The following is a 13,955-nucleotide window of genomic DNA, read 5'->3' on the forward strand; positions in this document are numbered from 1 at the left end:
GCGGGCCTTCCCTGCCCCTGTTGGACTTCCAGAGCTACGCCCAGCGCGTCTTCTTCCCCGGCCAGCAGGGGGCGCTGCTCAGCCAGAAGCTGGACGTCCCAGAGACCCGCAGAGCGGCCGTAGAGCAAGGGCTGAGTGGGCTGCACAAACTGCTCAACAACAAGGCCTTCCTCATTAAGGTACTAGATACATATTATACCTTATATACTTTGGCGGCAAATTTGTGAGTGGGGCGCAGTCAGCCACAGGGGGTATGGGGGTTCTCCACCAGAAATCTTTGAATTTGGTAGATGTGATCTCCTGTACTCTGGTGCATTTTGGGGATGGCCACTACCTAAAAATTCATTCAGATTCATAGCCTACACATCCTGACTTGCAGGGCCTGTACAAGCTTACACTGCATGTACAGATCTACCTTGCTATTTGACCTATGGGTTTTATTCTGATATTGTGGGTCAAATAGCACCTCATAATCAGAACACAACACACAAAATTGAAAATGAAGAGTTTTGGGGCAGAATAGATTCAAAAAGTAGGCACATTTAATGAAAATATAATGCAGGACAAAACACACAGTTTTGGGGCAGAATATATTTAAAAAGTAGGTAAATGATTAACAATTGTTGAAGTGTAACTCCGGCGAAAATTGAACCCAGGGTCTTTGTTTTGGCATGTGAACCCATCGATAAGCCCTCCAGATACTCTTGCCGAAACAAAGACCCTGGGTTCAATTTTCGCCGGAATTACACTTTAAACTAGACCAGTGTCCACTACTTGTAAAGAAATGTTGCCCTCCTATCTTTCTGACTTGTAAATTTGTCAATGACTTTCCGATGAAAGTTGGTCATCTCCATCACAAGTTTTTTCTCCATGGATAGGATGGCTAAGGCATTCAGCCTGTCCTGAGTCATGGTGCTCCTGAGGAAGGTTTTGATCCTCTTCAGTGTTGAAAAACACCTCTCAGCCTCTGCAGTGGGTGTGGTGATCAAAATTTGTAGTAGTGTGACAGTCTCTGAAAATACCTCTGACAGGTAATTGTCCATAAATAACTGAAAATGATAGTGATAGTTCTAAATGAACTATTATATCAACATTCTTAAAGTGGAAATATTAAAATAAAAACAATAAAACCCATAAAATAGAAGGTGTTTCTAATGTTTTGAGGAGTAATATAGAAGACTGCATTGTCATGGACAACAACTCATTTCTATATCACAGACTCACCTCTGCAGCAATCCGACTGGGGTCTTCTTCCCCGAGAGCATGGCGGCTCAGAGCCACTGCTTTGCTCCGCCACCATTGCGTGAATCGAATCTCTGTGAATAAAATATATTTTCATTAGTCTTATTATTACTATTTATGACTATTATAGAAGATAATAATAATAATAATAATAATAATAATAATAATAATAATCATAGAAACACTGCTAACACCTTATTTTTTGTATCTGCTGTTGAAACTGCTGAATGCATCCATTGATGTGAACTGCATCTGTGTTTTTGTTGTGGAGCTTGGCATAGAGGAATTCCACATGGGGCATGATGGGATGGAACAGTTGAAGGAAGAAATTAAAGTCAGGATCCTCCAGTAGCCTAACCTCCTGCTTCTGACCTCCTGCTTCTTTGTTGGTTTTGTCGTCAGAGCCAATTGTTGATCGAATCCTACTAAAGCATGCAATTAGGTCTTCTCTGTGTTCAAACACGGTATTGACCGCCCGGCTGTGAAAGTTCCATCTCACGATGCTGGATGTTGACAGTCTGTGAGCCACTGTTTCATCAAGGACACTGGTCCGCTTGGGAGACCTTGTAAAAAAAAACTGGCAAAACCACCAAGGTCAGAAAAAAAATTCTTCACTTTAGAAAGGTGAGAGGTTGCCTGTTGCATTATCAGGTTTAATTGATGTGCATAGCAGTGGATGTAGTGGGCATTTTGGTACTCATCCTGAATTCTCCGCTGAACACCTGAAGTGGCACCCCTCATAGCACTGGCTCCATCATATGCCTGGCAGATGAGTTTACCTTTCTGTTCATTTGGAATGATTCCAGCAAGAAGCTCACTCAGTGCTGTAGCAATGGTCTCAGCTCTTGCTGACTGCAGAGGGGTGAACTCAAATAACCTTTCCTGCACTGTGTTTCTTTCATCGAAGTAGCGAAGCACAAGCACAAGTTGGTTCTGGGTGCTGATATCCATCATCTCATCTGCCAGGATTGACAGAAAATCGCACTTATAGGCTTCTTGATGTTCTGTTCCTTCACAACAGACAGCATACAGTCAAGGAGCTCATTCTGGCTGGATTCATGTTTCTTAAATTTTTCAGTGAAATGTTTCAAGCCCTTCATCCCTGTTGTGGTCCACGACATTTCAGTGCCAGAACTTTGAAACAACAGGCAGGGGAAACAAAAAAAGGCATTAGCTGCTGGACATCCAGCTAGCCAATTCCGATTCACATGCATGTTTGAGGAGAAGCTCTCCCACGATCAGTGGTCTGCTGAGAGATCATTAAATCCGGACATTCAGGTCCCAAGTCCTTCACCCTCTTCTCTTCCATATCTGACCGACAGAAAAATGGTGATCGCCATAAAGGAACAACAGAGTTTTCTGTGACTGTGGTTTCCATATTTGTTTTCGAGTAGCTGCTAGTTAGGCTTCTCTCTTCACTGAAAGTCGTCGTTTTGGCGAATGCTGCCGATGGCGGCAGTCTGGTGGTAGCCTATTTGATTGATTTGCTAAATTGTCCAACAATGTGGTGATGACAAAAAAGAAAAGCGATACCATTGGCCTGATATGTAATAATTCTGTGTATAACATGTCAACACTGCATCTGTGTGCAGTTCATCCACACCCTGGAGGCCCAGCAGGGCTTCTCCCAGAGGGACCGGGGCTACGTGGCCAGCCTGCTGACCGTGGCGCTCCACGACAAGCTGGAGTACTTCACGGAGGTGATGAAGACCCTGCTACAGCACCTCGTCCTGCAGTACGCCTCCAAGAACCCCAAGCTCATGCTGCGACGGTACGGTAACCACTGAGAGCACCCACTGCCGGTACCCTGTTCATGTGTACACAGTATCACCGTAGTAGCCTCTGCTCAATGTGTGTGTGTGTGTGTGTGTGTGTGTGTGTGTGTGTGTAGGACAGAGACGGTCGTAGAGAAGATGTTGACCAACTGGATGTCAATCTGTCTCTACTCCTTCCTCAAGGTGAGCTATTTAATACCAGGTTATAGTCATGATATAGTTTATACCATCATATAGTCATGACATAGTTTATACCATGATATAGTCATGACATAGTTTATACCATGATATAGTTAGGGTATAGTCATTATACAGTTTATACCATTATATACAGAGGATAAAGTCATGATATAGTTTATATCAGGATATAGTTTATGCCATCATATAGTCATGATATAGTTTATACCATCATATAGTCATGACATAGTTTATACCATGATATAGTCATGATATAGTTTATACCATGACATAGTTAGGATATAGTCATTATATAGTTTTTACCATGATATAGTTAGGATAAAGTCATGATAAAGTTTATACGTAAGGGTTAATGTATTGAACGCCGGTCATTTTCGGGAAATTAAGCCCCGACAGGGTGAACCAGACACCGACGCGAAGCGGAGGTGTCTTGCTTCGCCATGGAGGGGCTTATTTTTGATAATGACCGGTGACGTTCTGTACATTATCCCGCTTATTACACGTCTACTTACCAAAACGAAAAAAAAACTTTTCACAATTTATTTGTTAGCAGCATTCGTAGTGTTGATCAGCAGAGAAATAATCTGCCAAAGACGTTGATGTCGCTTAGCAACCGAAGACGCTGGGGTTGATAAGTTACCGGACTTGCGGAGTGAAACGAAAGATGGCAAAAAATCCACTTTCCTTGACAGCGGTCAATTATACTTAGCAACAGTGAATTATCAAATATACTTCACTGCCGGAAGTTGTGAAGGGCCCATGCAAGTGAACGGAGCGTTCCACGGCATTGAGAAGACCCGTGTAATAACTTATTACACAGGTCTTCTCTGATATAAATTATACCATGATATAGTTAGGATATAGTCATGATATAGTTTATAACATGATATAGTCATGATATCATTTATAATACCATGATGTAGTTGATATCATAATATAGTCATGATATAATTGATAATACCATGATGTAGTTGATATCATGATATAGTCATGATATAATTTATAATACCATGATATAGTTTATATCATTATATAGTCATGATATAAACCTTATCATGATATAGTCATGATATAGTTTACATCATGATATAGTCATGATATAGTTTACATCATGATATAGTCGTGATATAGTTGATATCATGATGAAGTCAGGAATCAGGATATAGTCATTTTATATCTGATGAGGTCATGATATAGTTTATATCTGATGAAGTCGTGATATAGCACAGCGAGGGTGGTCTACGTCTTTGGTACAGCTGTGTGGTTCAGCAGCTCTCTGATCATCTGGACCTCACAGCTGTATACGGGATACGATGTGACGGTGTATGATGGTGTCTCTCCCCGTGTGTCTGCAGGAGGTGGCGGGGGAGCCCCTCTACATGCTCTTCAGAGCCATAAAGTACCAGGTGGACAAGGGCCCGGTGGACGCCGTGACCGGGAGGGCCAAACGCACGCTGAACGACAGCCACCTGCTGAGAGAGGACATCGACTACCGCCCCATGGTACTGTATACTACTGTACACTGCTGCATACTACTGCATACTACTGCATACTACTGCATACTACTATAGACTGCTATATATTACATATATACCAAAGAGAGGACATCGACTACCGATATACTACTGTATACTACTAAATACTATTATATTCTACATAAATACTACTGTATACTACTGAATACTACTATAGACTACTATATACTACTGTATACTTCTTTATACTAGATATATACTCCATATATACTACTATATACCAGTATATGCTACATGTATACTATATATATACAATATATACTCCATATATACTACTATTTACTATATATATACTACATATGTACCACTATACTACTATATACTATAGATATACTATATATCCTCCATGTGTGTGTATTTTCCAGACTCTCTCTGTGCTGGTGAAGAATGATGAGGACGTCCAGCCCTGTCCTGTTAGAGTGTTGGACACAGACACCATCACACAGGTACCTGTCTGTCTCTCTACCTGTCTCTCTCTCTGTCTCTCTACCTGTCTGTCTGTCTGTTAGAGTGTTGGACACAGACACTATCACACAGGTACCTGTCTGTCTGTCTGTCTGCTAGTGTTGGACACAGACACCATCACCCTGGTACCTGTCTGTCTCTCTACCTGCCTGTCTGTCTGTCTGTTAGAGTGTTTGACACAGACAGCATCACCCAGGTACCTGTCTGTCTGTCTGTCTGTTAGAATGTAGGACACAGACACCATCATCACCCAGGTACCTGTCTGTCTCTCTACCTGTTTGTCTGTCTCTCTGTCCTGTTAGAGTGTTGGACACTGACACCATCACCCAGGTACCTGTCTGTCTCTCTACTTGTCTGTCTGTTAGAGTGTTGGACACTGACACCATCACCCAGGTACCTGTCTGTCTTCCTTTCTGTCTATCTGTCTGTCTGCCTGTATGCCTAACTGTCTACCTGTCTGACTACATTCAGTCTGTTTGCCTGACAGTGTGTCTGCCTATCCGTCTATTCGTCTGTGTTCCTACTTTCTGACTGTCTACCTGTCTGCCTGTCTGTATGTTTGTCTGCCCGTCTTGTCTTTTTGGCCGCGTGTCTTGAGTAACCTGTTCGTCTGGAGTAACCTGACCGCCTGTCTAGCTTTCTGTCTGTAGTAACCTGTCTGTCTGTGTACCTCTCTGTCTATCTCAGGTGAAGGAGAAGATCCTGGACCAGACGTATAAAGGCGCGGCCTTCTCCCAGAGACCTAGTGCCCATACCCTGGACCTAGGTACTGTATAGGGTGCTCTGTATACCATGACTGATGTCATTACGTTGTATTAACTGTTCTGTCACTACAAATTCACTGTCATTACATCCTATTATTAATTATTTCCAGAGTGGCGGTCTGGCCAGGCAGGTCACCTGACCCTCTCAGATGATGATGTCACCGCTATTGTTCAAGGTCGCTGGAAGAAACTCAACACCCTTCAACACTACAAGGTAACCTCCTCCATCACCTCCTCCATCACCTCCTCCATCACCTCCTCCATCACCTCTTCTATCTATCACCTCCTCCATCTCCTCCATCTCCTCCTCCATCTCCTCCTCCATCTCCTCCTCCATCACCTCTTCTATCTATCACCTCCTTCATCTCCTCCTCCATCACCTCCTCCATTACCTCCTCCATCACCTCCTCTGCTCCTGCTCCCCCTCCAGGTCCCTGACGGAGCCACGGTGGCCCTGATCCCCGCCTCCCAGGCCTCCACCAAGGGGAGCGTCCACCAGGTCTTCCAAACCGCCGAGAGTGAGTAACACCTGAAACGGTATTCATACTGCTTTATAGTATTAATACTACACTGTTAACACTGCAGTACTCATGTTAACACACAGAGTGCAGGGAGTGGTACGGTTAGAGGAGGTGATGGAGGAGGAGGTGTAACTCTGTGACTCCTGCAGAGACGCCCATCCTGGAGGAGGAGGAGGAGGTGCGTCTCTGGCACCTGGTGAAGAGCAGCGAGGAGCCGGATGCACCGAGGAGGAGCAGCATGAGGGAGAGGGAGAGGGCAAAGGCCATCCCGGAGATCTACCTCACCAGGCTGCTGTCTATGAAGGTACACACACACACACACACACACACACACACACACACACACACACACACACACACACAAACACAGACACACACACACACACACACACACACACACACACACACACACACAGACACACACACACACACACACAGACACACACACACACACACACACACACACACACACACACACACACACGAGATATACCGGACGCTCTCCATGAAGGTACACACACACACCTCTCTATGAAGGTACACACACACACACACGAACACACACACACACACACACACACACACACATACACGCACCTGAGATATACCGGACGCTCTCTATGAAGGTACACACACACACATCTCTATGAAGGTACACACACACACACACACACACACACACACACACACACACACACACACACACACACCTGAGATATACCGGACGCTCTCCATGAAGGTACACACACACCTCTCTATGAAGGTAAACACACACACACACAGACACACACACACACACACACACACACCTGAGATATACCAGACGCTCTCTATGAAGGTACACACACCTCTCTATGGAGGTACACAAACACACACCTGAGATATACAAGGCTGCTCTCTATGAAGGTACACACATCTCTCTATGGAGGTACACACACACACACACACCTGTGATATACCAGACGCTCTCTATGAAGGCACATGCACCCGTCTCCTAACCCTCACCCTGCCCAGGACCTCCTGGTCGGTTGAGTCTCACCTGAGCCCTACCAGCTCTAGACTGCTGACTATTTCAAATGCAAACGCTCTGTTTCCATCCGCAGGGAACGCTGCAGAAGTTTGTCGACGATGTGTTTGTTGCGATACTGAACACCAAGCGGCCGCCACCCATCGCCGTTCGCTTCTTCTTTGACTTCCTGGATGACATGGCAGAGAAGCACGCCATCGACGACCCGGAGACGGTCCACATCTGGAAGACCAACAGGTAACAGACCAGCTAGGAGGCCAGGTCTAGAAGACCAGCAGGTAACAGACCAGCTAGGAGGCCAGGTCTAGAAGACCAGCAGGTAACAGACCAGCTAGGAGGCCAGGTCTAGAAGACCAGCAGGTAACAGACCAGCTAGGAGGCCAGGTCTAGAAGACCAGCAGGTAACAGACCAGCTAGGAGGTCAGGGTTAGGTCTAGAAGACCAGCAGGTACCAGACCTAGGAGGTCAGGGTTAGGTCTAGAAGACCAGCAGGGAGCAGACCAGCTAGGAGGTCAGGGTTAGGTCTAGAAGACCAGCAGGTAACAGACCAGCTAGGAGGTCAGGTCTAGAAGACCAACAGGTAACAGACCAGCTAGGAGGTCAGAGTTAGGTCTAGAAGACCAGGAGGTACCAGACCAGCTAGGAGGCCAGGGTTAGGTCTAGAAGACCAGCAGGTAACAGACCAGCTAGGAGGTCAGGGTCAGGTCTAAAAGACCAACAGGTACCAGACCAGCTAGGAGGCCAGGGTTAGGTCTAGAAGACCAACAGGTACCAGACCTAGCAGGTCAGGGTTGGGAGATGGGGGCCAGGGTCAGGATAAGGGTTAGGGTTAGGGTTAGGATAAGGGTTAGGATAAGGCTTAAGAAAAGGGTATGGATAAGGCTAGGTTACTGACTGTCCCAGTCTAACTCTGAGGTTCTGTGTCAGGGTCAGGATAAGGGTTAGGATAAGGGTTAGGGTTAATATAAGGGTTAAGATAAGGCTAGGTCACTGATGGTCTTGTGTGCCAGTCTTCCTCTGAGGTTCTGGGTTAAGATAAGGGCTAGGGTTAGGATAGGGGTTAAGATAAGGGTTAGGATAAGTGTTAGTGTTAGGGTTAAGATAAGGGTAGGTCACTGACGGTCTTGTTTACCAGTCTTCCTCTGAGGTTCTGGCTTAAGGTCAGGGTAAGGGTTAGGATAAGGGGTTAGGGTTAAGATAAGGGTAGGTCACTGACGGTCTTGTTTCCCAGTCTTCCTCTGAGGTTCTGGATTAAGGTCAGGGTAAGGGTTAGGGTTAAGATAAGGGTAGGTCACTGACGGTCTTGTTTCCCAGTCTTCCTCTGAGGTTCTGGATTAAGGTCAGGGCAAGGGTTAGGATAAGGGGTTAGGGTTAAGATAAGGGGTTAGGGTTAAGATAAGGGGTTAGGGTTAAGATAAGGCTAGGTTACTGATGGTCTTGTGTCCCAGTCTTCCTCTGAGGTTCTTGGTTAACATAAGGGGTTAGGGTTAAGATAAGGGGTTAGGGTTAAGATAAGGCTAGGTTACTGATGGTCTTGTGTCCCAGTCTTCCTCTGAGGTTCTGGGTTAACATAAGGGGTTAGGGTTAAGATAAGGCTAGGTTACTGATGGTCCTGTGTCCCAGTCTTCCTCTGAGGTTCTGGGTTAACATAAGGGGTTAGGGTTAAGATAAGGCTAGGTTACTGATGGTCTTGTGTCCCAGTCTTCCTCTGAGGTTCTGGGTTAACATCCTGAAGAACCCCCAGTTCGTGTTCGACGTCCAGGTGACAGACAGCATCGACGCCGTCCTGTCTGTCATCGCCCAGACGTTCATAGACTCCTGCACAACGTCCGAGCACAAAGTGGGCCGGGTACGTCTGTCCCTCTGCATACTGTCTGTCTGTTTATATACTGTCTGTCTGTCGCTCTGTATACTGTCTGTCTCTCTATATACTGTCTGTCTGTCCTAATATACAGCACTATAAATAAATTAATAGATAATCATAGATGATCAAATATAAAAAAAGTATAGACCTATAATAAGTAGATATATTGTAGTAATAGATCTATAATGAATATATCTATTGTACTAATATATCTATAATGAATAGATATATTGTAGTAATGTATCTATAATGAACACATCTATTGTAGTAATATATCTATAATGAATAGATCTTTTGTGCTTATATATCAAAAATGAATATATATATTATAGTAATATATATAATGAAGCGATGTATTGTAGTGATAGATCTATAATGAATAGATCCACTGTAGTAATAGATCGGTTGTATTAGTAGATAATGAGTAGATTGTAACCAAAGTGTGTTTGGTTTTCAGGATTCCCCGGTTAATAAGCTGCTCTACGCGCGGGAAATCCCCCGATACAAACAAATGGTGGAGCGGTGAGTCTGTCTGTCTGTCTGTCTGTCTGTCTGTCTGTCTGTCTGTCTGTCTGTCTGTCTGTCTGTAATATATTTTTGTTAATGTATATGAAGGGTTCTATACCAGTTACCAATATACTAACGTGTGTGTGTGTGTGTATGTGTGTGTGTGTGTAGTTATTACAGCGACATTCACAGTGCAGCTTCTGGCTGTTACCAAGAGATGAACTCCACCCTCACAGAACTATCAGGGGTAAGACACACACACACACATCCGCACACACACAAACACACACAAGCATGCACACATAGCAGCACATCTAATGGAGAGGGCAGCACTGCCTGTCTTTACAATGGGCTTATCATGGGCTTTACAGATGTAATAATGTTTAATGTAAAGGTCTCACTCTACCTGTCTGTCTTCCCCTGTCTTTATCTACCTGCCGCTCTCTACCTGTCTCTCTCTACCGGTCTCTCCCCCCCTGTCCCTCTCTCTTCCTGTCCCTCTCTCCCTGTCTCTCTCTACCTGTCTGTCTCTCTCTACCTATCTGTCTCTCCCTGTCTCTCTCTACCTGTCTATCTCTCCCTGTCTCTCTCTACCTGTCTGTCTCTCCCTGTCTCTCTCTACCTGTCTGTCTCCCTGTCTCTCTCTACCTGTCTGTCTCTCCCTGTCTCTCTCTTCCTGTCCCTCTCTCCCTGTCTCTCTTTACCTGTCTGTCTCTCCCTGTCTCTCTCTACCTGTCTGTCTGTCCATGTCTCTCTACCTGTCTGTTTCTTCCTGTCTCTCTCTACCTGTCTGTTTCTTCCCTCACCTCCAGAGTTTTGCGTCGGAGATGAGCAGTCTTGTGGCGCTTCATGAACTCTACAAGTACATCAATAAATACTACGACCAGGTACTCTATACTATAAATAAATACTACGACCGGGTACTATATACTATAAATAAATACTACGACCAGGTACTATGTAAGGTGCACCTTAGGTGATCGTGTACTATATGTTGTATATAATATCTATATATATCTATATATAGATATATATATGGGTTTGGTTGTGTTTATGAATGTATATATATATATTTTGATAATGTTGGTTGAAATCTGCCCTTCACTGCTAGATGGCACTAGTTTTATAAAGTGCTCCTTTAATATACATGTAGAATAATATATAAGTATATTCATATATTAATCCGTACGGATGAAGTCCTCTACAGTTTTTTTTAATCTATATTTCTGTTCTCTAGGTGATGTCCTCTCTTGATGAGGACAGCGGAGGTCAGAAGATGCAGCTAGCCTACAGACTACAGCAGGTCGCAGCCCTACTGGAGAACAAGGTCACTGACCTATGATTAGCCTACTGAAAACAAGGTCACTGACCTCTGACCACTGATCAGCCTGCTAAGGTTCTTCTGATAACATTGGGTGACCTTCACCAAGGTTGAATTCTGACCCTCAACAGACAGGAAAATAATTCTGATTGGTCAACAAACAACCAATTCAAATCTGTTATTTTCTGTGAGGAAGGGGGATTGCTAGTATTATAACGACATACTCCTGAACTACTTCCATTACTACATAATCCTGAAACACTAAGACTACTACTTACTACTAAAATACTAGTACCACCACTACTTGCTCCATAAATACGAGTATAATTACTACTACTACTTACTACAAAAATGGTAGTACTAATACTACGTACTCCTGAATCTAGTACAATTACTACGACTACTACTACAACTACTTATTACTAAAATGTTAGCACTTCTACTACGTTCTCCTGAAATACTTGTAGTGTTACTACTTAGTACTTCTAAAATACTAGTGCTAATGGGATTTACTCCAGAAATACTACTGCCAATACTACGTACTACTGAGATACTAGTACTACAATGAAGTACTCCAGAAATGCTACTGCCACTACAACGTACTACTGAAATACTATTCTAGAGTATTAATTCGTATTACCCTTGCTAAAAATATAGAAGTCTACACAAGTTTTTTAAGGTACCACTCATTGAATACTGCTAGAGCACTGCAGTTTATTCAGATTCCGTACTACTAGTAGACTAGCAGACTAGTAGTTTATATATTTCATTGACTTGAGACAATCGAATCGAAGTCAGGGCTGCCGTGAAAAATTCCCAGAAGTCCTTGTTGTAGGGTCATGTTTTCTAAGATCGTAGACTTGGACAGTTTTCTAAGATCTTAGACTTGAACAGTTTTCTATGATCGTAGATTTCGACATTTTTCTAAGATCGTGGACTTGGACAGTTTTCTAAGATCGCAGACTTGGACAGTTTTCTAAGATTGTAGACTTGGACATTTTTCTAAGATCATAGAATTTGACAGTTTTCTAAGATCGTAGACTGACAGTTTTCTATGAAAGCAAAGTTGGACAGTTTTCTAAGATAGTAGACTTTGACTGTTATTTTTAAGGTTAGGGCTGGAGATAGCTCCAGTATATTATGACAATGTTTGCTGACGTGTGAAAAATCTCCAGACAAAAGGGAACATTTAGCAATACGCTAGTAAGGAGGTAGGCCCCCAACTCAATGTGAGAAAGGAGAGTAAATGATTGCGTGTAAATTATTTATTCTTAGGAAATCACACATGTGCCTTTTTCTTTCATTACCAACTCATTACTGAATTTTCAGTATTCTGCCTGACCGCCTGTCTGTCTTCCTGCCTGTAGATCTGTCAGCCTGTACGCTGTGAACTGCAATTATGTCCCTCTCATCCAGACTGTGTGTGTGTGTGTGTGTGTGTGTGTGTTTGTGTGTGTGTGTGTGTGTGTGTGTGTGTGTGTGTGTGTGTGTGTGTGTGTGTGTGTGTGTGTGTGTGTGTGTGTGTGTGGGGTGGGGGTGGGTGTTTGGGTGGATGGATGTGTAAACTGGGGTGAACTAATTTTGTGCGTTGAGCTTTATGGATTCCAATTCCTGTGTTCTACTTCCTGTGTTCTACTTACGGTTTCCTACTTCCTGTGTTATACTTCCTGTTTCCTACTTCCTCTGTTCTACTTACGGTTTTCTACTTCCTGTGTTCTACTTCTAACTTCCAATACTTTACCTGCACATTCTTTACCTGCCTGTAGTTTAAAGATATAACTCTATACCTTCATGAATATATAACTGTATATTCTAGTATAACGATATAACTCTATATCGTTATACTATAAAGCGATATAGAGGAAGAGATCTGACCTCAATATGGCTATATAGTATAACGATATTACTCTATATCTTACACTATAGAGCGATGTAATGGTAGGATCTCGGCCCCTATATCCTATATAAAGAGGTCCTACCGGACAGCATCTTGATATCTTCCTGTTGTTAAGCCGTTCTCTGTTTGCATGATCAACATTATGTTGCTATCAATATTTATTTTCCCTTTTGGATCAAATAGATGACAGTAGTATATACCAGTTTGTATATACTGTAACTGTAGTAGATTCCAGTACATAAATACTGTAGTACACACCAGTATGTATACCAGTAAGAGAGAGATACAGAGAGAGAGGGGGGTTGGATTGAGAGAGAGAGAGAGAGAGAGAGAGAGAGAGAGAGAGAGAGAAGGGGGGGGGGGGGCTGTAAAGACTGCATGGAGATAGATTATTCAGTCCTTCTCCAGTCAGAAGGCCATTTTTTTATTTAATGTTTTACAAGGGAACACTTTTTTAATGTCATTTGCCTTGAACAGCTCAGTGTTTTTTATGGTAATTGTGTAAAGCTTGCTAGCATGGTGTGGATATTGTAAATAGCTGTTGTATAGTAAGAATAAACGTTTGAATATGTTTCTCTTTTTTCTTGTTTACAATTCGAAGATCAAATGAATAAAATTCTAATTTTAAAATCTCCCTCTTTGTCTGTTTTGAATCGTCCTCTAGATTATAAATGTAATCTAGATTACAAATATAATCTAGATTACAGACTGGATTACTACAGAGATGGTGAGGAGACTTCAGCTCTAGTATGAAGACTATTATTTTGTAGTAGAGAAAGACGACCTCCGTAGATAGAGCGGTAGAACAACAGTATCACGAATTAGCCGATGCATTTCTG

The 13,955-nt window shown here is 43.2% G+C and overlaps 1 protein-coding gene across 4 annotated transcripts in view; it reads left to right on the forward strand.

The window, feature by feature from the left end:
• Positions 1-13,740, forward strand: part of plxnb3 (plexin B3) — a 46,759-nt gene extending 33,019 nt beyond the window's left edge. For all 4 annotated transcript variants that reach the window (XM_079740712.1, XM_079740711.1, XM_079740713.1 and 1 more), the window contains 15 exons: positions 1-179; positions 2,835-3,013; positions 3,134-3,200; positions 4,571-4,717; positions 5,116-5,196; positions 5,903-5,981; positions 6,090-6,193; positions 6,410-6,497; positions 6,650-6,804; positions 7,604-7,764; positions 9,229-9,376; positions 9,849-9,913; positions 10,070-10,145; positions 10,711-10,785; positions 11,136-13,740. The exon at positions 1-179 is cut by the window's left edge and continues 36 nt beyond it. In XM_079740712.1, coding sequence (XP_079596838.1) covers positions 1-179; positions 2,835-3,013; positions 3,134-3,200; positions 4,571-4,717; positions 5,116-5,196; positions 5,903-5,981; positions 6,090-6,193; positions 6,410-6,497; positions 6,650-6,804; positions 7,604-7,764; positions 9,229-9,376; positions 9,849-9,913; positions 10,070-10,145; positions 10,711-10,785; positions 11,136-11,240 — 1,709 coding nt within the window. In that variant the 3' untranslated portion in view covers positions 11,241-13,740. The remainder of the gene's footprint in view (positions 180-2,834; positions 3,014-3,133; positions 3,201-4,570; positions 4,718-5,115; positions 5,197-5,902; positions 5,982-6,089; positions 6,194-6,409; positions 6,498-6,649; positions 6,805-7,603; positions 7,765-9,228; positions 9,377-9,848; positions 9,914-10,069; positions 10,146-10,710; positions 10,786-11,135) is intronic.
• The last annotated feature ends 215 nt before the right edge of the window (positions 13,741-13,955 follow it).

Source organism: Pollachius pollachius (genome assembly GCF_949987615.1).
Source record: "Pollachius pollachius genome assembly, chromosome: 8".
Taxonomy (NCBI): domain Eukaryota; kingdom Metazoa; phylum Chordata; class Actinopteri; order Gadiformes; family Gadidae; genus Pollachius; species Pollachius pollachius.